This window comes from Anastrepha obliqua, chromosome 1, assembly GCF_027943255.1.
Source record: "Anastrepha obliqua isolate idAnaObli1 chromosome 1, idAnaObli1_1.0, whole genome shotgun sequence".
In the NCBI taxonomy this organism is placed as follows: domain Eukaryota; kingdom Metazoa; phylum Arthropoda; class Insecta; order Diptera; family Tephritidae; genus Anastrepha; species Anastrepha obliqua.
Window position 1 is genome coordinate 27,946,414 of NC_072892.1, and position 27,872 is coordinate 27,974,285.

At 35.5% G+C, this 27,872-nt stretch overlaps 2 protein-coding genes across 2 annotated transcripts; one reads left to right on the forward strand and one right to left on the reverse strand.

Annotated features, from left to right (window-relative positions):
• The first annotated feature begins 4,249 nt into the window (after nt 1–4,249).
• On the forward strand, nt 4,250–27,234 carry LOC129253228 (rabankyrin-5). Its single transcript, XM_054891520.1, has 7 exons — nt 4,250–4,317; nt 4,374–5,110; nt 19,457–19,591; nt 19,647–19,741; nt 23,638–24,506; nt 24,562–25,987; nt 26,944–27,234. Exons 1-7 carry the CDS (start codon nt 4,314–4,316, stop codon nt 27,080–27,082), a joined length of 3,405 nt encoding a protein of 1,134 aa, XP_054747495.1. The 5' UTR covers nt 4,250–4,313; the 3' UTR covers nt 27,083–27,234.
• Nucleotides 6,582–17,674, reverse strand: LOC129253229 (uncharacterized). The gene is made up of 4 exons (XM_054891521.1): nt 17,529–17,674; nt 15,673–15,745; nt 8,643–8,875; nt 6,582–7,397 (listed from the first exon to the last, which is right to left on the reverse strand). Exons 1-4 carry the CDS (start codon nt 17,529–17,531, stop codon nt 7,185–7,187), a joined length of 522 nt encoding a protein of 173 aa, XP_054747496.1. The 5' UTR covers nt 17,532–17,674; the 3' UTR covers nt 6,582–7,184.
• Nucleotides 27,235–27,872: the final 638 nt, after the last annotated feature.

Here is a 27,872-nt window from a genome sequence, read left to right on the forward strand (position 1 = left end):
TTGTTGTTGGAATACAGTTTTAATGTTTATCCCTTTTTATTTGATTTTTTATGCTACTTCTTGTGTCAACACTTCATTTATAGTCATTTCATTCACCCAGAAAAGATGTACGCGCCAATTATACATATGTATGTATATAGATATATACTTTATATTTTGTCTACACGTTTTTATTGATGGGCAATGAAAAAACGCAAGTGTGAGAGCATACGGTAGTTGCTTTGGGTAAGTTAAAAACGATGGGTTGCACGAGAAAATAGTTGCGGAAGTGACAGATATAATACATCAAAGAAGAACCAATAAAAAAACGACAATAGTTGGTAACGAACTCTGGCAGAGGTCGCGAACCAGGAGGTTCGGTTAAATCGAGAGGAGTATGAAAAATGCCAAATGAAATGTGCTGCAGTTATCTCAGAAGCACGATGGTAACGAGGTTGAATTCATCATCAAACAAACAGTCTTCGCACTCGCGTATCGGCGCCCACGTCACTGTTGACAGTTATGATTTCGAGGTTGTAAGAGACTTTGTTTATTAAGGAACCAGCACTAACTCTCATTAATGTAGAATCTCTCTTGCTAAAAAGTGCTACTTTGGACTAAGTACTAAAGTCCTCTATCAACGAACAAAACTAACACTCTACAAGGCTCTCATCATGCCCGTCGTAACGTATGGCGCAGAAGATTGGACCATGACAATATCCGATGAATCTTCACTTGGAGTGTTTGAGAGAAAGGTTCTGCCGAAAATTTTTGGACCTTTGAACGTTGGCAACGACGAATATCGCAGACGATGGAACAATGAACTGCATGAGCTTTACGACGACATAGACATAGTGCAGCGGTCATGTCGTCCAAATGGAGACAAACGTTAGGGTTCTGAAAGTATTCAATGCGGTACCAACTAGGTAGCGGTATCAAATAACGTAGCAAAACTATTATTATATCTGGCAATGCCCTTTGCTTTTCGCCAGCTTCTTAATACCTGTAAACTTCAACTTCACTTGCCTTCACCAAGAACACATGGCCATCTTTAAATTTAATTAAGTTCATGTTTATTTGTTGTTTTAAATAAATGATAAATAAATACGAGGATATACTGAGTTAAACACAAAGATATAACAATTAATCATTTTGAATTTGCGTAGCAAGTTAAATAAATTAGACGACGCCCTTAAGACGCATTTGTTAAATGTGGTGGGACGAGACCATTATAAATGTCACGATAAAAAGTAGAAAAGAAAAAGAAAAGGACATAAGCGGCACAGCCGACCAGAAATAGGAGCTAGAAGCATACGCCGATAGTTCGAATCATCAATGCCTTTTGTCTCAAATAGAACATAGGACCTGTAAGGTTTCAGTTGTTGAACTATTTCCATATAAACACACTTGGAGACAATATCCCTCGCGATGCTACGACTACTAAAATGCCGGTCAACTTCGATTATTTCTGTGATTTTATCACCATTTTCGACATCACGAAGTTAGCTGTAACAGTATCGGCACCATAAACACGATTCACAATTCCAGCGGTCTGGCTTGCTTTTTCGGCTTAATCAAAGAAAAACTTTAAATGTACCGAATTTTCTCTTTGTTCACTTCCATTGTTAACACCATGTAACTCACAATCGAATGGAACAAACAAAAAACAGCAGAAGTTTTTTAATGTGAAATGCCACCTTGAGAACGATCATAAACTTTAAATTATTTGATTGATACTTTACGAGATATCGAAGCTAATTCGGACGACTTCGCGGAATTTACCTAGCCTCTTTTCCCCCGTCGACATTGCTGCTGCGGCTCGCTTCATATCCCCTGGACAGCTTAAGCACAAGTAGCCGTTTTAGCAAACGAACGTGACCACCTACACCAGGACAATCCCGTGGATAATAGATCTCAATATGGAAATTCGCCAACAAGTAAATACACATAAGCGGGCAAAATGGGTTCAACAGCTGAAGACCTGTAACTTCACTTCTGGTGTGAGTAGGCTCTGGTCCACCGTAAGGCCGCTGTCTAATCCAACGAAGCACGATGACAGATTAGTAACCACTTTAGGTGATTGTGTTTGCGGACCCGAAGGAATGGGAGAGCCTTTTTAGCCGACAATTTATATTGGGTCCTTCAGTTGACGGATGCCAACGTCGGGTTAGAATATAATAGAATATTTGGAGGTTCGCACTTTCATCTTACAACCTTTGAGCACCTACTCATCACAATACCTCATCGAAACCCGGTTCTCTAAGTAAATCTAAGATGTAGCTGGCTTGAGCTGAGTGCATATGTGCGTTTCTTCTGCCAATATTAAGCCTATGCGTCTATTCTTTCTACTCCCTACGGCGTCGAACTCGAGATATACAATATATATGTTAAATTTTCCGATGGTTGATTCCAAAAACGATAACAGTCAGAAGACAATATCCTCAACCTTTACAGAAGGCTGCACAATTTCCTGTGACTGCGAAAATGCCAGTGAGCATTTTCAGTTTGACCTTAGGACGTTTTATGAGATACCTGAATCTCTTTCGATTGTGTCCTTCCAGGTAAAAGCTTCGAATAAATTGGTTCCGACGGTATAACCATGCCGGTTTTTAAAAATTTGGGTTCGAGGAGAGTAGACTATAACGCTAGGGGTTTCAATCTGTCTCTTATCTCTGATAAGTGGAAAACAGAAACAGTAGTTCCAATACTGAAACCTGAGAAACTGATCAACTCAAGAGGGTCAGATTGTCTGATATCTCACCTTTCCCCAGCAGCGAAAACTCTTGAATCCCTTCTGCCAGAAATAACTAGTATCGTTGGAACTATCGAAAGCTTTCAACCATTCCACACTGCTCGATGATGTTTAAGAATTTACTCTCTCGCCAGGACTGAAGAGGTGGTCCGTAAATTACCTGTATGGTCGACAGTAGTGTTTCGTGATTAAATATCTTTGGAACACCTTACCTTACAAAATTAAACGTATAAAAGAAAGCTCGTGTTTAAAAAATAAATTGTTTCGCTATCTTGCCGAAAATTGCTGAATGTACTCAAATGGATGCACATTATTTAAATCTCTTCCTATTAATCCCTACTCCTACTACTACTATTTTTATCTTACTTTCCTTTTAATACTTTCTCCAGCGTATACTTCTTTACTACTATCTGTAATTTTAATTTTAATTTTGATTTTACTGTTAATCCTTTTATGTAAACTATTCTTAAGGTCAATCATTGTAAAAATAACCTATGGTTGTATGTTTGACTTTAATAATAATTATAATAATAATATCTTAATAAATCGAAATAAAGCAATGAGTGTCTTAGGGTAGTGTCCTTTTACTTGCTTTTCAACTTCTATATTGCGACGATTCCTCAACTATCAGAGTTTCTTTGATAACATACGCTGATGATTTTAAGATATTGGCGTCAGCCAATGGCTGCGATGACCTGTGCTCCAGTTTTTCTCGCCTCTTCACTGTGAGGAATCTCCAACTTCCCCCCACTAAATCCACAGCTACCCTATTCACCACCTGCATGAAGGAATTATGTATTGCCTGCTCGTATATGTCGCACTAGTGACACACAGTGGGAAAAGACGCAAATTTGCCAAAATACTGCAATCACGATAGTCACACCTGCACTGTCTCTTATAACAACTACATAGCGAAGCATCTATGTTCACTGTTAAGGACCATAACAATATGATCAGCAAGTAATTACCTCTGGGATGCTCGCGCAGAAACCACCGCAGATCGTTGACCATGACGTTCAGTTGCCTTCAATATAGGTTAAGCTTCTGCCTATCCAGAATCGACCCCGACATACTCAAAATATATGCGGAATGTGAAGGTACTCCGCGCGACACTAACCACCTATTCACGTCCCCTTAAACCCATTTATCTAATACTCCCTATCTCTTTGGACCCATCACTTCGAAACAACGACAAGTGCTGCAGCTGCTTCCTGAGACCCGTGCACTTTGGCACAGCAGCGATGTAGATATTGTACCAAAATAAACTCCTATTTATCCAGAATGTAACAGACACAACGTATGTCCGGGATGAGAAGGTAGCCCGCAAAGCACAAATAACTATTAACATGTAACAGCACAAAAATTGTGTAAATACTGACGTCATAAATATTGAACGTGAACAATACATCGCGCGTGAAACATGATCCACCAACAATATTTTTTTCGTCAATGCATATACCGCGATGTTTACCGTGTGGGGGTCGCCTAAGCAATCGATAGATAAACATTAACGAACAGCACTTGTTCTACATTGTTTTTATTTCTATAAACAAAAGTGGGTCGTGAATTTTGAATTAACAAAATGGGTGAGTATTTAAAAAATTATAGCTCTAGCCCTGACTTAAAGGACTATTAATTACAGGTTGTGATGAAAACAGCACGATTGGTGCCTTAGAAAAACAAATTAACCTATTAAAAGAAGAGTACACAAAGTTACAGCGTAGCTTTGCTGAACTTGAACGGAAATATGGTGAAATAATCGCTGAAACATGTAAAGATGATTCCACTACAAGCTGCTTTGTGCCCCGCTTAGTTGCGACAGTGGCTACTCTTTATAATAAGAACATTTATTCTGATATATGCATTAGAATTGGAGATGTAACTAAACCTGCCCACAAATTTGTTCTACATGCACGTTCAGAAAAATGGAATGAGGAAGTATTAAACAATATAAACGAACTTGATTGGAGTACACTTGAGGAAGATGTCGGAGTTTCCCTTTTACGATGGATTTATACTGACGTTGCAGATTTGAAAAACTCCCGATTTGCTTTAGAACTTCTGAGGGCAGCTCATTCCTTTAAATTGCCCGGTTTGTCGACTTTGTGTGAACGTGCTTTAGTCGTTTGGGCTGACATTCGGTCCTGTGTAAAATTTTACTGTGTTGCTGAAGAAGTGGGTGCAACCACCCTTCTTAAATATTGTTCAGAATTGATATCAACCCATTGGGACAACTTAACTCCTGTGGACTTTGAACATATGTCCGGGCCTCTACTTTATAATATGTTTAAAATCAAAACAAACTATCCGCTACATGCTGCAGTGAGATTTTTAAGAGAAGATGTTGTGCTTTTATGTTTGCTAGAGAATGATGCTAAAGTAAGTATTAAAAAATAAAGCGCTAATTCATATATTTAAGAAATTAAGAAATTTAAAAGAAGTTATATAAAGTATTTAGGTACTAAAATTTATACCTAAGTGTTTACTTCGGTAATTGTTCAGAAGAGCGGCCCTTCAGAAAATCAATATTTTTGTAAAATTTTTTCAATGATATCAATAAAATGTATTGTAAAAGAGTGTTTAAGATCGGGGGAACTATACTTTTATGTAGGATTTACTGTTAATATGAATATCAAATCCGGCGGGCGACACAACAAGAATTACCGCTTGAACATTATATAAGTGTTTTGAAATGTTGTCCAACTCCGGCTACGCAATCCACAGTATTTTTGCGTAGAACTCCTTTTCGCGTGGGCGGCCTTCGGCCGCGCTTCAAAAAAAAAACCCTCATCAGTCCAACTCCGGCTACGCAATCCACAGTATTTTTGCGTAGAACTGCTTTTCGCGTGGGCGGCCTTCGGCCGCGCTTCAAAAAAATAACCCTCATCAGTCCAACTCCGGCTACGCAATCCACAGTATTTTTGCGTAGAACACCTTTTCGCGTGGGCGGCCTTCGGCCGCGCTTCAAAAAAAAAAACCCTCATCAGTCCAACTCCGGCTACGCAATCCACAGTATTTTGGACTGATGAGGGTTTTTTTTTTGAAGCGCGGCCGAAGGCCGCCCACGCGAAAAGGAGTTCTACGCAAAAATACTGTGGATTGCGTAGCCGGAGTTGGACTGATGAGGGTTATTTTTTTGAAGCGCGGCCGAAGGCCGCCCACGCGAAAAGCAGTTCTACGCAAAATCCTACATAAAAGTATAGTTCCCCCGATCTTAAACACTCTTTTACAATACATTTTATTGATATCATTGAAAAAATTTTACAAAAATATTGATTTTCTGAAGGGCCGCTCTTCTGAACAATTACCTTTACTTCGTATTGCCTTTCGATTGGGACGCCTTGTACGCTCCAACAATATAAGGAAATATAGCAAACATATACCCCAAGACAATATTGTGTAGTTCAAACAATACCTTTATTGAAAAGAAATTTTTGGCCGAAATAAGGCACCCGCCTGCGAACCAAGCTGATGACGGCAACAAAATGTCATTGGTTGATTTTTTCGTGTATCGCCAACACAATCTCAGTTTTTTTGTAAACACACCTCGAAGTGACGTCGGCCCATCAGCTGATTCTGTCGTATTCGGTCAGAGACGAATAACGGTTTTTTACAAAACTCACCTTCGAAATCTTTTCACAATGCTTAATAGCAAACCTGGTAATCTATCATCCTTGCGTTATACTTATCTTAGTTTCTTAGTTTTCATAGAAATTTAGAGGTTGTCATCGCGATTGCACCAGCGATATTTTTCAACGTCCATGTTTACATTGTTTTTTTTTTTTTTTTTTAATTGGAAAAGTAATGAATTACAATCACAATGAATTAAAAAGCATTAGCGGCTAGGCCATCAGCTTTTAGATTGTTTTATTTTGCTTATTTGTTTGCTTTGACACATTTCCATATGTTTTACATTTGTACGAAAAATATATTTAGCATGGTGTATGTATTTGAAGCAATATAATTCAAAATATGTGCATTATATGATAGATTAATTCTCTCACAGCTCTGAATTTACGTAAAATACATAACTTAGGGATCTATGACCTCTGTTAGCCAAAACTTAGATTTCGTAGAAACTTAAGAATTGTTACTCTGCATGTCATCACGGTTGCACAGCCTTATTAGTTGTTCATTGGCAGCACGATTCCCGCGTGGTTTTCTATTTTAAAATACATAACTTAGGAATATAAAACCTACAACTCTATATTTTCTAAATCAAGTTGAAGCAGAAAGACCTGGTGCTGGTAGGTTGACATGAGTTACGTAAAATTATTTCCAAGTCTTGGCTAAATGAGCTCTTAGAGTTACAGAGTCTTTATGGTAAACGAATTACATATATGCATAAAATTATACATTATATTAATGTATTTACGTATTTTCTTAATGGTCGATTTACGTATAATTTCAAGAGAACACATAGAGAAAGTCTTAATAAACCCTTAATTTTATACTAAAGGAACAAAAAGGAACATAAAATAAAGTATATCATTAATAATACGCAATCAGCATAGATTTCCCGAGGTCCTGAGTTACATAGATCACCACGGCAGTAGCAGTATGTTTTTCCCGAGGCGGACAAATGATTTTCCTTAAACTCAATACACCCTTCATCGTAAACTTCTTGGACCGAATGTTCTTGTTGCCATTGACGGTTTTTAAAAACCTGCAAAATATTAAAACATTTGTCTAAAATTTGTAATATTTAAGACTTATGCTCATCTTTCAACCCAAAGTATTAATAAAGCCCTAGTTGCCGTATGACTGTGGTATTCATCCCTAAAAGCCATTTGCCATTGCTTGCTGAGAAATAACCGATGGTAGATATTTCATGACAACAGTGGGAGCCGCCGTAACCGAATGCGTTGGTACGTGATTACCATTCGGAATTCAGGGAGAACGTAAGTTCGAAAATGAAGAAAAGGTTTTTTCTAATAGCGTTCGCCTCTCGGCAGGCAATGGCAAACCTCTGAGTGCATTTCTGCCATGAAAGAGCACCTCATAAAAAATATCTGCCGATCGGAGCCAGCTTAAAACTTTTTTGTTTTTAGAAATGTATGCAGAAATTACCACCAACTTCTGTTATACTATGTAAAAAATCATTACAAACCTTTATTCGTTTTTACAATATCGACATTCTATTGCATTGGACTTGTAAAGCAAAGTTCGAACTCGTTTATAATTTATATATATATGTAGTTACTCGTGAAATTTGTGAACGAAAAGCGAAAGAAAATGGCTAATCCCGTCAAATCTTTCCTGCTTATATCAGCTTGACTAGTTTGTTTTATATTTTTGCTTTCCACGTAATTTGATAAACTACCTAGAGTTCTTGTACACGTCGTTTGCAAAAGAGAGTAGTTAGTATCTTATTAGATGAAAACGTTGAAGCCGCATTTTTGATTTTTTGTTAGGACGTATCAAACGAACGACACGTATAAGTACATCAATTGTTAGGTGTTTGGTCTTATGGTTTATGCTGCTTCTCAACAGCGAATGGTTTCTATGAGATGGTAAGCAATTTTTCTATTATTTGATGTCTCATGTCCATGAGGGTCAAGCCTGGGGCCACATCTTACACAGCCCCTGCTGATTTTTAAATAATAACAATACAAACAACTTTAGTGGCAACTTCCTCCTCAAACAAATGAGAAATCTCTTAAAGTACATGTGGATATGAACACGCCTAATAGTGCGTAGAGTCTTTAGGCAGAAATATGTAGAAGATTCAACTAAATTGAGAATTTTTCCAAACACTCCATATCGTTGAATGAGCGAAGGTCAAGTGGTTTTAATTTTTTAACTATCTTCAGTTTTGGTGTTTGGCGGCGGCATAAATCAAGACGCACACCTAACAAAGGATGTACGCACCAATGTGAATATGTCATTGTTTAGTGTAAGTGTAACGAACCTGTGTAGTGTCTTTTTGGTTAGCGCAGCCTCTCGTAATAGTATCTTGCATTTCGTGTTGCAAATGAAGTGTTGATATTGTCTTAAGGCACATTGTTGAAAATGGGCAATCGGTTATGAATTCTTCGGACTCGTCAAATTTTGCACACATTGGTGTGAAAACTGTTACGTTTCGTAGAATAAATTTTTCCGATGTAACGCTGCACTTGTAACATTTTATCGCCATACAGGAATCTAAAAAACCGTTTTAATTTTATAAAATATATTATCAAATACTTATTATTATTATTGTAATTATTATAATTGATTTAGATTGAAATTGGTAAAATTAGCTGCCAGAACTTTCGCCTTATGTTATAAAGGGTTTTCCAATAACAGGTGTTATTGGTGAGAATGGATTGCGCTATCGAGAAATGATTAACGATTTTTTATGACCGGAATTGGATGGTATTGATCTGGACAACTTTTATTTTCAACAAGACGGCGCTACGTGCCACACAAGCAACGAAACCATTGATCTTTTACGGAAAAAGTCTCCTAACCGTGTTACGTAAAAGAGAAGGTCTACGCCAACAGCCCAGGGTCGATTCAAGACCTCAAAGATGGAATTCGTGAGGCTATCGAGGACATAGGGCAACCACTTTGCAATTCGGCTATGGAAAATTTCATGAAAAGGATATTGTCCTGTAAGCGTGGTCGTGGTTGCCTGATGTTATTTTCCATTATTAACGGCATAGCTGCCTATTTATAATGAAAACATCCGATCATTTATATAAAGAAATAGCATTTTTCTTTGAATATCAAAATAACACCTCTTATTGGAAAACCCTATAATGTTTTTTAAAGTTGACCTTTAACTGTTTTTTTTTAAAGTCCCATAAAAAATATTATTCAGTAACAGTTGGGTCACCGGTTGAGAGCCACTGCCTCATCAATTAGCTCATAAATAGTATATTATTCCATGGTGTTAAGATTTTTAGAGGTGTGCCATTTAGTAAACCGGTATTCGGCTCTGAACGAATTTGACAGAATCAGCTGATGGGGTGACGTCGCTCGGTATGTGATTAACAAACTTTAGCTTGGGTTACTGATATACGAAAAAAATCCACCAATCACACTTCGTTGCCGTCTGAACAACGCCTGATTGGACGTGTGTATGAAATGATTGTGCAAATTTCGGCTGGCGATAATCAACACAGTTTTCGCTCATATTGTTTTGTTGCTATCTGAACAACGACTGATTGGACGAGAATGATAAACTACCAGGTTTGCTATTTAGCTATGGTGAAAAATAAAATTGTGTGGGGATCTTTGGCTGCCATGTCAATTGGGGATTCGGCGGTCGAATTCTGCACGACCATTTCACATGTATTCACACATTCATCCAATCAGTAGTTGCTTAGACAGCAACGAAGTAACATGATTGAAGATAATTTCAGACATATTCACACACTCGTCCAATAAGTCTTTGCTCAGACGACAGCGAGGTGTCATTGGTTGACTCTTTCGTATATCACCAACACAATCTCAGTTTTTGTAAACACACCTCAGGTGACGTCAGCTCATCAGATAATTCTGGGAAATTCGCTGAAAGTCTGTTAAAGAGCTCACCTTTAAAGACTTTTCACCATAAGAGGCATAACGATGACTGCAATGTGTTCAAAACATCTTTCAAAACTTCAGAAAATGTTGGTCGGCCCATTGGTGCATCATCAACACCGTGCAAAATAAATAAATAATTAAAGTAATTTCCACATTTGCTAACAGCCATATTTATTAAAGCACTACAACAAAAATTCTAACGGTGTTAAGTCGGTGCCTCGTAGTTACGCGATCAGAGTATACTCGTATTAGCTTCTCTATGGCCACTCTTGGGTTCTCTATGGCCACTCTTGGGTTTTCTAAAGGCGACATTTCGGCCATTAACGTATCTAAAATATGTGCACTCGAAAAACAAGATTTTTTCAGCAAAAGCGATATTTTTCGCATGTTTCAAAACTTATGTATACAGTGAAGCTTTATCGAAGATGATGATCATTTGCATAATTTTCTGAGTTCATGCTAGCTCTAATAGACAACAGAAAAATATTTCCGATCGGATGTACTTATGTCTCAGAGGCCCGGTTTATCAATGGAGTTAGTGATACTCCTTACTATATAACTAGTTACAAGCTTTTTCGTAAAGCGGGTTTGTCCTTTGTCGACGTATCTGTTCTCACACGGTATGGAAATAAAACCCTTCAATGGAAGGTATGGCATGGATTCTGGCTATGAACCAACTATAAAAGAGCACGCATGAAAGATACGATGTTTTAAGAAAAAAAGTAGCACAAAATCAGGTTCTTTGCTTACATTTTGCGAATTCATTAAAGGTGGCGGTACTAGGGCCAACAACAACATTGAATATCACGTTAAAGTAGAATACAAAGGGGTGATTTATTTGTGAAGGCAAAATAGAAAAAAAAAATTGGCCGTGTTGAAATTATTTTAAAATGTTCATAATATCTTTTGAATTTAAATTCAGTACAAAATTTCAATTTTCAATTACAAATTTCAATGCATGTAATACGTTTCGTTATTCAATTCAATGACATCCGAATGTACACGGCGAAAAAAAAAAGAAATCAACTGGCCTACTGCTACCCCCTTTAATAGATCCACCTTGGTTTGTGTTATACAAAGCAGCGATTGTATTTGGGTCTAACAAAATTTAGTGAAAATTAATAAGATGTTTACTTTTCGCCCTTTCGTCAGACAAAACAATATGGCGCAGAAATCGCTCACAAAATAAATTTGTTGCATTTTATTTGATTTAACATCTTGGGTTCCGCAGCTTAATTCGTTAAGGGGTTACGTGGGTTTCGTCGGGTAAAAAAAGGCCTATTTTCTATGTAAAAAATTATTTATTTAATTCAAATTTTTTCTCTGTCTTATAGATACTTATTTAAAGAATAATTTCTGAAATTAAAAAAAAAAAAAATTAAAACTCCTCCATTGTGACGTCTTTTCCGGTGACCCCTCGAAAAAAGGTGCGTCCGCGTTGTCAGCATAACTCCTGACAGGCTCATCAAAAATGAAAAAACCAAAATAAGTGCTTTAGTTAAGGCCATAAACTCGTGCTTAAACGAAGGAAATAAAAAAAAGTAAAAATTGGAATTTTGGCAGACATTTTTGCAAAAAAAAAAATGAAAATTTCGGTCAAATTTGCTTGACATTTTTTTTTTTTTTTAAATAGTTGTAATTGAAAAAAAAGCAAAATCCTTCGTTCAAGCACGAGTAAATTGTATTTCGAACAGCTGTGTAGAATTTCATGAAGATCGGTTGAGTAGTTTTCGAGAACATTTGACAACCGACTTTGAAAACACAGTTCCGAGAAAAACGCGTTTAAAGTTTTGAATAACAATGAAAGAGGCTTGGAGCGCACACATTCCAAAGGCTGTATCTCCGAATTTATTATTCGGATCGACTTGAAAATTTAGGATAATATTCCTGAGATGTTGTAGAAATTAATAGGCCAAAAAAAAAATAAATCAATTTTTTGAACCAACGGAACCCATGTAACCCCTTAAGGAGTTTCACTAAGTTTTTTGTATCCGACCTGTACTCTTAAAACAGCTCATATTTTACACTGGTGTCATCTGTCTAAATATTTATATGGTTTGTTTGTAAAATTTGTGAATGAAAAACAATACGAAATGAATAATTCGGAAGAATATTTGGTAAATTCGTATATTTTTTGAATTCTAAAAAATTTATTATATATATTTGTTACATTCTGAAAAACATACAATATAATATTTGGTTCGATATTTTCATAAAAACAAATTATACAATGTTTTATTGGTGTTCCCAGCAGTTAGACGTTTAGCTTTTCTCTACTTTGCAATACTATTAAGTAATCACGTCGCAAATACATATATACATAGTTAATTGCCTTTCAACTCAAACTGAGTATGTCAACTAAAATATATTATTTTCTATTATTGATTCCAAGGCGCTTTCATCATTAAAAGTTGTGACACTAGACCAACAACAATGTTTTGTATGTTTGATTGTCACGACAAAGTAGAAAACAAAGAACGAATTCGCCTTGTTTCATTCTGTGCTGACAGCCACTCGGGGAAGAAAAAAAAACAAATCAGCCGATTTACCGATACCACCTTTAATAATAATGATTTGCCTTGCGTAATTCGCTAAATTACCAATATGAAAAATAATACAGAGGGTGCATTTTTATGAACGAATAAAAATTTACCTTAAAGCAAGACATACACCATACCACTTGGCATTCAACTTAATTGGTCGTTCGATTCACTCATATTAACTTCGAATTAAATTTCTTTGACAACTTTATTATGCACAAAAATAGATTCCGATGTAGTTGCGATGTTTATTATTAATGAAATAATACAATAGAAGGAAATGAAAAAACCAGTAATAAAAAGGTAATATAATCAAAATAATTGTTCAGGGCTTCTAATGAGAAGTTTTTGAAAACGGATCACGGTCATGGACCACAAGGTGGCTTTACGTTACCGAACCGATTAGGATTTATATCCGGCAGCATTTCGCAAATGGAGAATATTTATATTGCTACAACATCAACCACAAACATTATTTAGGGATGAATTATGAGATGAGATTAAAATATTTTGATCTTCATTCAACAGTTGAACATCTTCAACCAACTTGACCTCAAATGCAGCAATTGCTGCAAATGTTTAGTAGTTGACTCAAGCAAGTGAATGCCAAATTTTTCTCTTATGCTTTCACACGTACACGACATTAGACGCGTTCATACAGGCAAAACTTTTATTGCTTGAACTTCGCGCATACTCGTTTGGTGTTTCCCGTCGGTCACTCGTGTGTGCACTCCGTTGCTTGCAACTATTTTAGTTTTTGTCTACAGCCAGCCAACAACGTTGCGAAGGACGAGAAGCACGAGTAATTCGGTGCCCCTCTCCTTTCTTCGTCTCCCATCTTCCACAAGTCACGAGTTGAATCAACAAAAATTGCTCTGTATGAACGCGGTCTCAGCGTACTTTATTAAGAAATGATCTTGAAACTTATTGTCTTGTAATCTGTGATTGTATCAATCTCACGGACGAACAATTACAAGATCTTTTAATAAGCTGAACTTAATATTGAAGTGTTAATTACTAGTAAGAAGATTAATACATTTTACAATATTTACATATATTTTGTTAATACATAATACAAATATTAACATTAATAAACTACATATGTATGTACATAAACAAAAAAAATATGAGTTTAATTACCTTAAAGATGGATTTTTGAATATAATTTCAAGCTTTATATTTACATACTTAAAGTAAATTTTTAATTAATTTAAATTCAGAAGATTAATACATTTTAATTATTTTTGCTTTAATTCCAATAAAAATCTAAACATGAAATGAAAGTGAATGTGACTACATTAAAAGGTTAATTTTTCAATATGTCTAAATTTGACATGGTTTATATAACAAAAAAATTCTCCTTCAGTTTGAAAATTTTGCGTTTGAATTTTTTTTAGGCGTGGCACATTCTTATGGTAAATTGTCAAATAAAACCACGAAAATTGGTCAGTGCCAGGAAAACTTAATTTATGAGTTTCGTAAGTTAATAGGTTAGGTTACGTTAAAGCGGTTGTTCACTGTGGGGCATTATCAGGCTCAAGGCCCATTGTGATGCCGCGAGGGGAACTAGCCCTTATCCCTCCTAAAACCAATGTGTATTTTTCAAAAATTTTGTAAGATCCTTAATTTCGACAGAGCCTAGATCTTCCAATTCATTAAAGGATTGTCCACCCAAAATGGCAAATCTACGTCTGAATAGAACAGGACAGTGACACAGAACATGCGGGATCGTCTCTTCCTGGTCTAGAAAGCTTCTGCAGAAGTAATATGTTGCACACCCATTTTTTGGGCGTGCCTACCGATTAGGCAGTGACTCGTAAGAACTGAAATCAGTGTGTTGAGACTGTGCTTATCTCTTCTTAGTAGCAGTTCCGTCCGTTTAACATTGAGAGTCGGGCGATTTTACAAGTGGCTTCATTACGTTATCTTTCATTCGATACTCTTATAATTTCTTCGCGGATACGTAGTTTACATGTTTGCAATCTGTCAATTTGGTACCGATTTTCGCTAGTTCATCGGCTCTGCAGTTCCCCTCAATGTCACAATGGCCAAAAACCCATGCTATCATTATGTGAAATAACTCTTTAAGAAATGGGCGGCATTTCATGGCTACCTTGGAGGTTGTCGACTGTTTTGTAAGGGATTTTATCGCCGCCTGGCTATCAGTGTAAATGTAGATATCATCTCCAGGTATCGCATCACACTTTATAAGTGCCCCGCTTTCATTATTGCCATCAGCTCAGCCTGAGAGATACTACAGTAGTCGGGAAGCCGAAAACTGAAGCATATCCCCAGATGCTCGGAATATACACCTCCGCCCACCCTGCCCTTGAGCTTTGAGCCATCTGTTTATGCATGGATGGACTCGCCCTGTCTTGCCACGTCCCGTTCCCACTCTTCCCTCGAGGGTAGGCGGGTCGTGAACGTTGTAAAGGGAAGTAGAGGCGGGACTGTATAGTCCACCTGTCCGGGAAGCCCCGACGTGCCATTCAGGATGTTGTTAAAGTAAGTTAATACAAAATATAAAATGCGTTCAGAGCCTAGCAATCGGTCTTTAAACCAGCTCACTTAGACCTTTGCCGATCTATTGTGATACCACAGTAGCAGTTTACCTGCTACTCTTCGTTAAACCATTTCGTTTTAAGCTCAAACCATTGATCTGACTGACTCTTAAGATGATCAGTATTATCCAATAACGATAGGTCAAAGTATTTAAACGTAGTGGCATACCACGCGGGACAGAGAAGATGTCTGATGCGAATAAAAAAATGTCTTACACCGAAAACGAGTCTTTTTTTTTTTAAATATGATATTAACTTTAAATTCTAAATAAGCGTATTTCCTTTGCAGTTTTGTACAAAATATTAAAGCTAAGTCTTAAATACGAACCTGTTAATGATAAAAGGATTAACACTAAGGTAGCCAGATTTATAAATTCGATGCTGATATAGGACTTCCGGACCTATTAAATTAAAAAAAAGTTCAAATAATTCTAAATTCCTTTTTATAATGTGCAGGCTATTATTTACTAGAAAAACTAAAACAAGTTGTAGTTTCCTGACTAATGTTGTACTAGTTAAACTCTGTAATATTTAGTTACTAATTGGAATGTTGAAAAATCTGGCTGTATGCTGAGATATAACTGAATCAAACACCAATTTGTTTTGTTTTTTTTTTTATCATCTCACCAAATATCCGAAAATTGTTGTTTGTTTATAGTTGGGATATATAATTTTTCATTAAGATATCCGTACCCTGATTAAATGATTATAGAATGGAATGAAAAATAACTAAATTTCTATCGAGGTACACAAAATGTTTACTACTTTTAGGTGTACCGTTCCGTTAATGGCGCCATATGGAAAATCGTTAGTCCTACCTAAATTTTGAGTGCAGTCAAATTAATCCAAATGATAATAGAACGGGATAAAGCGTGTTTCAGGGGGTTTTAAGTTTAAGAATATTTTTTTTAATTTAAAAGAATAAAAAAAAACCAAATCTTATGGCTTATTAAAATGAAAATGGTCTCATTGTTAATGAATTATGATTTAATTTATGAAGCTGCCTATAAATATCCCAATCTCTTGTTTACAAAATATTCCAACGGAGTCAAATCGTACAATTTGCAGCACATTGCTAATAAGTTTGTTCCAAAGAAAAAGTGGCAAGAAAGTCCGCTAAACCAATTTGGTTTAATGCTAAATTTATTAATATCAACAATAAAGAAAAGAAAGCAAATAAATGATGCCGCTCTGTATGTTAGTCACCGTCACACCGCTACAATTTTCTGCAATTTCATCTGCGTCACTGCATTATCTCTTCCTTTATCAATACTTACATATCACTAGCCCAAGACTAATTCTTAGAGAAATAAATCATTTGTTATCCCTATTCTGATAAAAAGCACGTTTCATAAACTGGAACTCTCCCCAGTAAGCAAACAAAAAATAAAAAATTATTATACAATATACAATGAGATCTTAAAACTTGTTCCTTGAGATGCTGATTTAACGCGTTAAAAATATATAAAATCCCCCACATTAAAATAAGAGTAATTTTTAATTACTCAAGATACGAAATTTCACTTTCTCTTTTCACATGGTAATATCTTTCAACTGCATTTGCCAAAAATATTCGCAGTAAATTAAATACTTTGTTACTAAAAATGTATGCAATGTTTGCGTGCCGAACGTAAAACTAACTAAATGACTGTTTTTGGTGATGGTTTTTTCAGGTCACTTATTTTGGTAATTATCCAGTTTGTGTGGCACATGGGGAAAATTTAATAAAAAAAAATATAAATGAATAATGATGATGCCAAAAACTTTCCTTCTGCATGCAAATTTGTATACATTTTTATCACCGAAGTGATTCCTAATAGCCCCCAATTTTGTGATAACACAGCTCAGAGTACCACAAGTGAGGAAACAGTGAACTTTGGCTACTAATGTGTTTATATTCTTACAATAATTAAGGATAGAAATCAAAACCACTATTCGGTTCCAGATTATTAATTTTGAAGCCGTGACGAATTGTGTAGTAATCGAATGGTTTTTTTTTTTTGTGACCAATATCGGCCGCCACCCCATATCCTCGGTAATCCGTTAACACAGCACTAGTTTTTATTTTAAAAATAAACGAATTTAGTACAATTTTTGAACTATGTGTAAGGGCGTAAACTGGTGTTTTTTCATACTTTCTCAGCATACAGCCTACATATATTCATTTGCAAGTTCTAACTATACCATTGCACTTATGATTAAGAATATTAAAATACGATTTAAAAGAAAAATATAATTTTCAATATCTGGATGAGATATTAGCAGTTATAACTAAACAAGTGAATTATAATTTTTTATTTTGTCATTAACACTGCTGTTAGTCTTAGGTCTTTTCGAAAAACATCGATGTTTTGTATGAGTTCGATAAGTTTTCGATAATTCGCAATAATGCGGTGTTTTGACGACAGGTTTTCTCATTCAATGCATCCAATTGGTATTTCTATTTGGGTAATTATCTAGTTAAAGCCCGGGTGCCAAATTTATAGGTGACAGCAACCACATATAAGTAAAACCCTACATGTATTTGCATCACGTCAAAATCAGTAATCAAATGTAAACATACCAATACATACAAACAAAGCCTATCATTTTGACGTAAGATATACCTACGGCGAAAAATTCAGCTGGGTGAATGCTGTCACCGATAATAAATCCATCTTGATTTGTACCCTCAAATTTTCAACATTAGGGGGAAAGATTCATGTGAGAAAGAGAAATTTAGACAGGAATTCACCGCACCGAGGGCGGTTTATCAAAATCCATTCCATCAATGATAAGAGTCTTGACGAACTGCAACTACAAACAACGCGTATAAGCGAAATAAAAATTTTTAATAGAAATGATAAACACTGAGATATATATATACATTTAACTAGTTTTAATGGCGATATTTTAAATGATTTGCTAATATGCATAGAAATTGCAAATACATTAAAGGCATGCAATTTTCACAGAGGCTGCTCTTAATTTTAAACCCGAAAATGTTCTACATTATTTAAATTAATTAATTTTTACTCAACTTTCAATCTAACGAAATACGCCACGACGTCATCTGTTTTTCGTTTAAAAAATAATAGTCGCAAAATGTCATGTCCTCCATTGATTCGTTGCAAGAAGTTTCTCTGATCTTATAAGTCGACAATTGCTCGTATGCAGTGCTTGTTTTTGCATTTTTTCAACTGAAAATTTTTTTTACCTTGTTCACTCCTCTCGGGAACATAGGGCTTCGACAAAACTTGTCTTGCGTTGGTTTCATTAATCTATTTGATTTCTGACAGGGTATGTGAATAGCCTGTCGCTACCAGTCCTAAATAGTGGGAATGCCCACCTATCGTTGCTTAGGAACAACGCCTTTTTACTGCTTGGAGGGCCATCTGTGTTTCACATTTTTCTGCCGGAAAGATCGCACAGATGGTTGAGGACTTTGCTAAATTTGGTGTGTCTGCGCTATTACAACTTAGATTATCTATCCTTAATTTTCTTAAGAAATTACTATGAAAGAGCTCATATGTCGAAAATGTATACGATCCGGAAAAATTAGCTTAATAATTTCATTTTTTTATTAAGAGTTACTGTTAGCATATTATATATAGATACTGTACTGTAAAGACTTATAGCGAGAAGGAAATCTTATTTAACCAAATTCACTCCTATCAACCCACCGAGAATTTGATTAGCTCACTTTGCGCAAGCTTATTTTCCTGTATATAGTACGCCCGTTCAAATAACGTGATCGAAACAGAGCAAAAATAAAGTGGTATAACGATGTCACAAAAAGAGAATTATGAAAGTCTTGTGTATTTCCTTAAACATTTTTTTTAGTCAAACTGTGCCCCGTTGACTGTAACTTAAAATCACAACCAATTCCTCAACATCAACTACAAGTAATTTTTGCAATTTTACTCCTAGAAAGTTAAATTTTGCTATTGCGATAACTAGTAACAATGAAATTAAAAAAATGTTAAAAATAATCTCTTTAGTTCATTAATTAGAATTCTTCGGATTTTTCTGCCAGTCATAAGATATATAGCTGATTTGAAAGTTTTGAAGAACATAGATGGTTAAAAAAAATTTTTAAATTCTAACCTATTTTACTCTTTACATAATTTCAGCTATCCGAAATAACTAATTGTTTGTCTGACCAAGGGCAGTTACCACTTCAATTAGCTTTGGCAGCGAACAGTCTTCCCATTGCTCAAATTCTTGTCAATAAAGGATTCGCAGATTTAAATTCGTATGATGCAGAGGTATCAAAATGAATTCGTATTAAAAATCGTGCATACTATTTTTATTTGACTTCAGGGGCTTACTTTGTTAATAAGAGCTATCAAAAATTACGATGAATTTTCGGCGAACTTTTTATTGGATAATGGCTGTGGATTGAATTTAATAGCAAGGTGCGTATTATGAATTTAAATTTTTGGTCATACGCTTTCTAGGCAGATATATTTATTTTAATTGTAAGTTTAAACTTTAAACGTGCCGTGCGCCTCATCCACTCTTAATTCCTTCCTGCAGACTTCTGTTTAGAATGTTTAGATATATCGTCTCTTACCACAAGACAGATCCTCATTCCCAAAAACGATTTTTGTTAAATTATGAGGCAAAATTTAATCTTTCCTTATTTTTAATATTTAATATTTCCACCAAGAAGAAGATACGAAAGAACTATCGTCCCCGCTTCTGTTTTGTTCGTCGAGAGAGAACTTTACTACACCATTGCTGTGTCCAGAGAGTCACCCTGTCTGAAATCTCATTTGGCATCAAACGACTCGGAGAGGTCCTTCAATTTTGACGGCGCTACTGGTATTGAGCAACGTAATTTTGCATAGCCGTATTAGCTTTGCGGGGATACCAAATTAAGACATCGCGGCATATAGCCAAAGGAGTCGTGCTACCACTACCTGTTTAATGTGCCTTGTCGCAATTACTTTTTTCTGCTGATTCCTTCGATTTTGGTTCTTACTATTGTAGTTTTCACTAAATATTAATGAACTGTGAAGCTGTGTAGATTATAAACGAAGAGGCCGTTTAAAATTTTCTTTGGATACTTTCTTTTCTAACGGCCCAAAGAACCATGAATCGACGTGACCCAAAATCGTTCGACCTTATGGTCAGTAGAAATAAAGAAGAGTTAATTAGTATTAAAAGTCGATCGCAAGGGTTTACTCAATATTTTTTGTGAGCAATTGCAAAGATTGGACAATTGAACTGAGTGCATTTACGTTGTTGTTGTGAAAGTCCTGCCCGAACGCTGGGTGATCGAGTGACGGTGTAACTTCTTCCTTCTCAGAACTAAAATTAAAAGATCAAAACTTTTCTTTTTGCCGTTGAACCGGCCGTTTTGTATGTTAAGGCTGTGCTTGAAAAGAAACATTTTGGGCTGTCAAACGAACTCGCACAGTTTAGCAGTTATTTTCCTAAATTGAAGCAGTGCAGGAAACCTCCAGCGGAATAAAAGTTTAGGTCATGGTGAAAAGATTTTTTGATGTGTTTACAAAATACCTGAAATTGTGTTAGTGATATACGAAAAAATAAACCAATGACACTTCGTTGCTGTCTGAACAACAACTGATTGTGTGGACAAGTGTGTGAATATGTGTGAAATGATTGTGCAAATTTCGGTTGGCAATAAGATTGTGTCAGGAATATACGAAGAAAAATCAACACAGTCTTCGCTCATGTTGCTTCGTTACCATCTGAGCAATGACTGATTGGGAGAGTGTGTGAATAAATGTGAAATGATCGTGCAGAATTCGGCTGCCGAATCCCCAAATGACGTAGCAGCCAAATATCCCCTCACAATTTCCTTTTTCACCATAGTTAAAGAACAAATCTGGTAAATCTATCATCCTTCAGTTTAGGTCCTTAAATTTAGACGAAGTCGGACACAGCCTAAAACATTTAAGCGCTGACAACTGGGAGCAGAGGCCCAGTGGTAAATAGAGCGTGATTGGTCACTGGTCTAAACAATTAAGGTTACAAGTATACCACGATAATAATGATTTAAAATCAGTATGAGTATTTCAAATATTACTGGATGTTTCTCGCAGAGGGTGGATATCAGCATGGTGTCGAAAAGATTAAGGAATATCGCAATCAACAGTGCACACGGCGCCGGAAATATTGTTGGCCGTAATGTCTTTAGTGAATTAAATTGGAATTGATTAATGAAGGGAAAAGAGAAATTAAACGGATTTGTTTTCCTGAACGCGATTTCCTGACAGTAATATGTGCGCCAATAGAATAATTCCACCGCTGGACAAAAGTAAAGGCTGCTATGATATAAATTAATATTTTAGTTAAAATTATTTTTATCAAAATTTTCAATATGCGGTCATAAAAGGCGGAACAGATGTGCAAAAGCACGATATCCTGGCAGTAATCACGAATGGCATGTATGAAATATGAGTAATTCGCAGGAGTATCTTGAACGAAGTTACAATGAAGGAGAACGAAATATCTGGCTTCTAGGTAATAATAAAAAGTAATTTAAAAAACAACAACATCAGATAGGTTATAAAAGTTGCCCTTTTGCAAATTTGTAAAATTGCTGCTTTATATTTATCTGCTTTTGCAAAAAAGGTCGTGCAGGGGGGGCATCTCTACTACGGCACATATTGCATGGATCTGCCATGTACTTATATGTATTTCTTGCAATATTATAGTTTTATGTGGAGAAGTATTATTGTTTTCGATATTACTCCTTATACGTCCTAGACTAAAAGTTTATGCTACTTGGATGCCCGAAGTAGATATATCCGCAAAGCTTTATTAATGTTTCTTCCGTATAGACGTGCATGCGGTTGCTTTCCCGTCCAGTGGTGTATATGCTTACGTGCTTCCAAAAACTCGTTGCTGTAAAATAAAATAATGCATTTCGCGTGCGTTTCGTGTGAGGATTTAAAAAAAAAAAAAACATGCGGCCTAATTAACTCACCCTGTATTGTTTCTCAATTGCTTTGATATCTTTATGAAACCGTTCGGAATATTTTTAGCAGAGTTTAACAAAGCGCGCAAGTCGTTTCTTTCTCGTGCTAACCGGTTGGACACACAAAAAACATTATTACTATGAGGTTAATTCATCTTTATTTAATAATAAAGATTTTGTTTTATTTATCTTTAACACTTAAAAAAAACTATAAATGCCAAAACTACAATTGTAATTTTGTGGGAACTTCACAGATCAGCTGATTTCATTTTTTTCCTTTGCCTTGGCGATTACAATTTTTGTTTTGTGCTGCTGCTTTCAAAAATTCGCCTTGGTCTTTATTTATTTACTTAATTGACGTTTTTCAATTTGTAATTGCGATTAACAGCTACTGCTTAATTGCAATATTCAGAGAAAAAATTTGTTTTTATTTTTTTTATTTTTATGTAACAAAATTTTATTATTATGAAACATTTCTACTAATTTTATTTTATCATATTTGGATTCAGCAGGTAATTTTACATTGGTATATTTACATTTTTGCTTTAGTTATATGTTTTTTATCACTAAAAACTGCGTATGAGAAATTTAATTAAAAACAAGTCTGTGTCAAAAAAGTGTAAACGAATTGATCTAAAAAAATGTCAGGACTCTGGTATCTGTTTTGAGCCATACTCTCACTAAAGTTGAATTTTGTTAATATCGCGATCCAGCTTACTATAATTAGAGATTGTGTAACACATGTAAACGTAGCCGAATGGGTTGGTGCGTGACTACCATTCGGAATTCATAGAGAGAACGTAGGTTCAAATCTCGGTGAAACACCAAAATTAAAGAAAACCATTTTTCTAATAGCGGTCGCCCCGCGGCAGGCAATAGCAAACCTCCGAGTGTATTTCTGCCATGAAAAAGATTCTCATAAAAATATCTGCCGTTCGGAGTCGGCTTAAAACTGTAGGTCCCTTCATTTGTAGAACAACATCAAGACGCACACCACAAATAGGAGGAGGAGCTCGGCAAAACACACAAACAGGGTGTACGCGCCAATTATATATATATATATATATTTATATATAATACATGTAAACATAAGAAGTAGAAACCCAAATACACATTACAATAAATAATAAAATAAAAATGCTCTTAGAAACAACCTTCTATCTTAGCGAAGCTTCATAAGCCTGGACACACCGATGTTTTTCATTATTATTCGCAGAAAATATGTCGCACCAATATTATTTATTTAGAACTATATTTATAACATATAGAAATTGATTGAAAATTTAAATTAAATACTCAATCTCATTCAATATGAGTGATCATGTGATTCCTTCTTGTTTAATAGATTTATATTTCTTGCAGGAAAACGGGAGACACTGCTCTTCATGTTATTTGCAAATATTCTCCTGTAGAAACTGATCCAGAAGTTTTTACTTCCATACTAAGTATTGGCAAAAAAATACTTGCATTAAATCCAAATATTAATATTCAAAATGCTGAGGGTGAAACTCCTATTCACTTAGCAGTAATGTCTGGTAACAATGAAATGTTAGATATGTTGCTGCCTTTGCCTAATCTGGATATTAATTTACAAACGAGGAATGAGGAAACCGCCTTAGAATTGTGTCTAGTAAATAAAACAATCGCTCCGCAATTGCCCACGACGTTATTAAAACTTGGCGCCAACGCAAACCCAATTAAAGGCTCTACTCAAGATAATTTATTACAAATTTTGGCTAAAGAGAGCTTTGAGGAATCAGCAATTTTTTTAGCAGATCATGCAGATGTTAATCATGTTAATGGCGAAGGATTGACTGCACTGCATATAGCCACAAAAAAGAACTTATCAAATTTAGTTGCAAAATTATTACAAGTTGGTGCTAATCCCAACATTCAACGTGACTTGTCTCATATGAGATCACCTATACATTTGGGAGTAGAAGCCAACGCTGTTGATGCTATAAAGAAATTCGTAAACCATAAATTAATATCGTCGACTTTGAAAGAAATTCCAGATTTCAACTGCAAAGATGAGAATGAAGACACACCATTAAGCCTTAGTATAAATTTGAAGCGAAGTCATCTGGTTCCTATTTTAATAGATGGGGGAGCGGACGTTAATGCGCGAAATGGTCAAGATATGGCACTTTTACATCAAGCGATTTTAAATAACGATACTGAAACTGCAATTTTGCTTCTACAATATGGTGCAGATACAAATTGTTTAACAGGTAAGTTTTTCATTTTATTTGTATCAATGATTTTAACATGGAATTTTGAACATAGGAAATCAAGAATCGCCTTTACAGCTTGCTATTCAGCATAATATGCCCCAAGTGGTTGACACTTTATGTGCTAAAGGGGTGTCTTTAAGTTGTTTTTCAAATAACACAAAAGATTCACCGCTCTGGATGAGTCTTGAGCTTGAAAATGAAGATATCGCTCAAATATTATTACGCCACGGTGTTGATACAGATTGCTGGCATACTGGGCCAGGTAATTGTCTTCAAACTTTGCTGCACCGTGCTATAGATGAGAAAAAAGAGTCTATAGCAATTTTTCTAATAAAAAGTCAATGTGATATTGATTCTCCTCGCCATCCCGGACCTAATGACGAAGGAGGAGATGAAGCTAACCTTAAAGCTTCCCCATTACATTTGTGCTGCCATTGCGGTTTTACCAAAGTATTGCAAGCACTCATCGACCATGGGGCAAATGTGAATGCTCTAGACATTAACAATCAAACCCCTATCCATATAGCGGTAAGGAACCACCAGGAAAAAATTGTTTCTATTTTGTTGTGTCATCCAAATATTGATTTAAAAATACGTGATAACGATGGGAACACTCCTTTCGCACAAGCTCTTATTGTTCGTAATCATAAAGCAGCAAAACGAATTCTAGAACGACTGCCAAGCGCTGCAGAACAGATGGATCATCGCGGACGTAATTTCCTTCACATATCAATACTAAAAGATGATTTGGAAGGTGTACTATTTTTGTTATCAGTTCAAGTAGATGTCAATTCAAGAGTGCACGACGTGAATCAAAGTACATCCTTACATTTGGCTACATCATCGCGGAATGAAATGATAATGAGAACTCTGATCCTAGCAGGCGCATGTGTCAATGAAAGAGATGCAATTCAAAAGACACCACTTCATGTTGCAACTGAACGAGGTAATTTAACTGCCGTATCCGCTTTGTTACAGAATAACGCAGACTATGATGCGGTTGATGGTGAGGGGAATAATGCTTTACATATTGCGGTACGTGGAGGTCATTTAAGTATAGTTCGTGAATTATTGACTGAATCAAGAATAGATGCAGAAGCGGTAAATTTCAAAGGACGAACTCCACTTCATGAACTTTGTCGTATGGGGGAAGATAATTCAGCAGCCATTATTTGCGACTTATTCTTTGAATGCATGCCAAAGTATTCTATTAATACTCCAGATTCAGATGGAAATACGCCTCTTTTACTGGCCTTTATGCGTGGCCAGTCGCCATTATGCAAAGCTTTGGTAAAATATGGTGCATGCCTCGGTACGGAAAATAGGGATGGCATTAGTATATTCAACTTCAAATTGGCCACAGATCAACTAATATACAAGCTGCTTGATCAACTACCTCAAGAGTCTCCATGGTCCGAATCGGATGTATGCCAAGAATGTCGCATAAAATTTTCCCTAACAGTACGTAAACATCACTGGTAAGTTAAATATCAATTTAAAGAACTTTTGCTATATAAAGGCATTGACGAATTACAAATAGGTACGAGTATATGTGTATAATATTATACATATGTGTTCATTGTGTTGAAGTACAAAAACAGTACGTCACTGTGGTGGTTATTGTACATGAAATATACCCTTTATTCTGAACGATAAATGTACATTTAGCGCATGTACCTTATTATGCAACAAAATTATCTACTTCAATGCCATTGAATCCTATATATTTTCTGCATTAAGAATCTAAAAATCCATAGTCTTCGAAAATTTGGTTGCTTCGAAAAACATTTTGAGTGCGTTTTCCACAATGCACATTTAATAAACGCGGCACTATGAACATATTTCGAAAAATCAATGTTCGAAAGTGCTAAATGCAAATTTAAGGGACAGCATAAACGCGCTGGTTAGCACGAGAAAAAAGCAGCTGGCGCGCTTTGTTAAACTCGGCTAAAATCGTTTAAGCGGTTATTGTGCCAATCAAGAAGAAAAAGATAAACGCCTCATAAGTTTGTAAACTGTTCCGATCAAGACTTAAAATTCGAATTACGAATATATACATTATACAGTGAATAACATAAACAATTTTTTGCATTTATATAGATTTTTCAAAAAGAGTTCTCAAACTTTGACATTAAATAAGCCAATTACAGTTGTTTTTCTTATTTTTATACACGTTCAAGAACATTAAGTGCTCCTTGCACATCTTTTAAAAAATAACACCTTTTTGAATTATAGAGACATCTAATAAATCTTCCGTTTCAAAAAATTCCAAGTTTAACATTTTTCATTCCACGAAATTCAGATAGCAATCAAATACCCTTAAAACGAATGTAGAAATTCATAACGAATATTGAAATCTGTAAAATATTTTCATTTCTATGAATTAAAAAGAAACTTTAATATACTAGCTACATATAACCTTATCTAATTTCAGCCGTCATTGTGGGCGTGTTTTATGTTCCAAATGTTCCAATAACGACGTCCCAATTCTTAAATTTGGGTTAAATAAGCCAGCTCGTGTGTGCGAAACTTGTTTTACTGTTTTACAAGGAGGAAACGGAAGTCTGCAGTGAGAAGATACTAAAGTCAAACAATATATGCAATCAATACGTGCATGTACATAATCTATACACTATGTAATGAAATGCTTGGCATTGACATAATAAATATATTCACTATATATGAGCATATGTAAATAAAAGGTCTTTTCCGAAGTAAAAATAAATTCTAGAATGTTATTTTCAGTAGTTCAGATCTTTGATCAAAATGCGGTAAATAAAAATTCGCGATAGGCTACTCGTTAATTTTATCACCCCATATCTTCATCAGAGTTTTTCACCGGCCTGCTACCATTTACTGGTATATTTTCTTACTGGAAAATAGAAGGAATTAATTCATACATTCTTGGCCATAAAATAAAGTAAAACCTTAGTTTTACCTTCCTATTTTTCTTCATTACACACTTTTACAGCAAATAAAAATAATAAAAAGCTAGGAACAAGTACAAAAGGGGGAAGCTGTCAAAGTGGATTACGAAGGCGCCGTGGAAAATGGGGTAATTCGCGAATTACGTGCCACGGGAAGATAGCATGGCGCCAGGGTTGCAGTAAAGTTATCGATAACAAAATTTTATTCAGTCGGCAACTATGTTGAATGTAATTTGAAGGGTAATTGGGAACATATTACGAACGGGCGATAATTACGTGCTGTGAGAACTTAACTTGAAATGGGCTGAGTAGATAACAATAATCGATACTTTTACGTATTAATCGATACTCGCTGCCGAAATGTTCGGATTTTCAAACTTATAAATTTTTACATGGTTTATAAACTTTGTGTAAAAGTTCGATAGAGGGAGAAAGT

Excerpts from the sequence above, each read along its gene's own strand:
- LOC129253229 (XM_054891521.1), bottom strand. Across the intron at positions 8,876-15,672 it reads AATCCTTTTATCATTAACAG|ATTCCTGTATGGCGATAAAA; the intron begins GTTCGTATTTAA and ends ACGGTTTTTTAG. Across the intron at positions 7,398-8,642 it reads ACCAAAAAGACACTACACAG|GTTTTTAAAAACCGTCAATG; the intron begins GTTCGTTACACT and ends AATATTTTGCAG.
- LOC129253228 (XM_054891520.1), top strand. Across the intron at positions 24,507-24,561 it reads AGATACAAATTGTTTAACAG|GAAATCAAGAATCGCCTTTA; the intron begins GTAAGTTTTTCA and ends TTTTGAACATAG. Across the intron at positions 25,988-26,943 it reads ACAGTACGTAAACATCACTG|CCGTCATTGTGGGCGTGTTT; the intron begins GTAAGTTAAATA and ends ATCTAATTTCAG.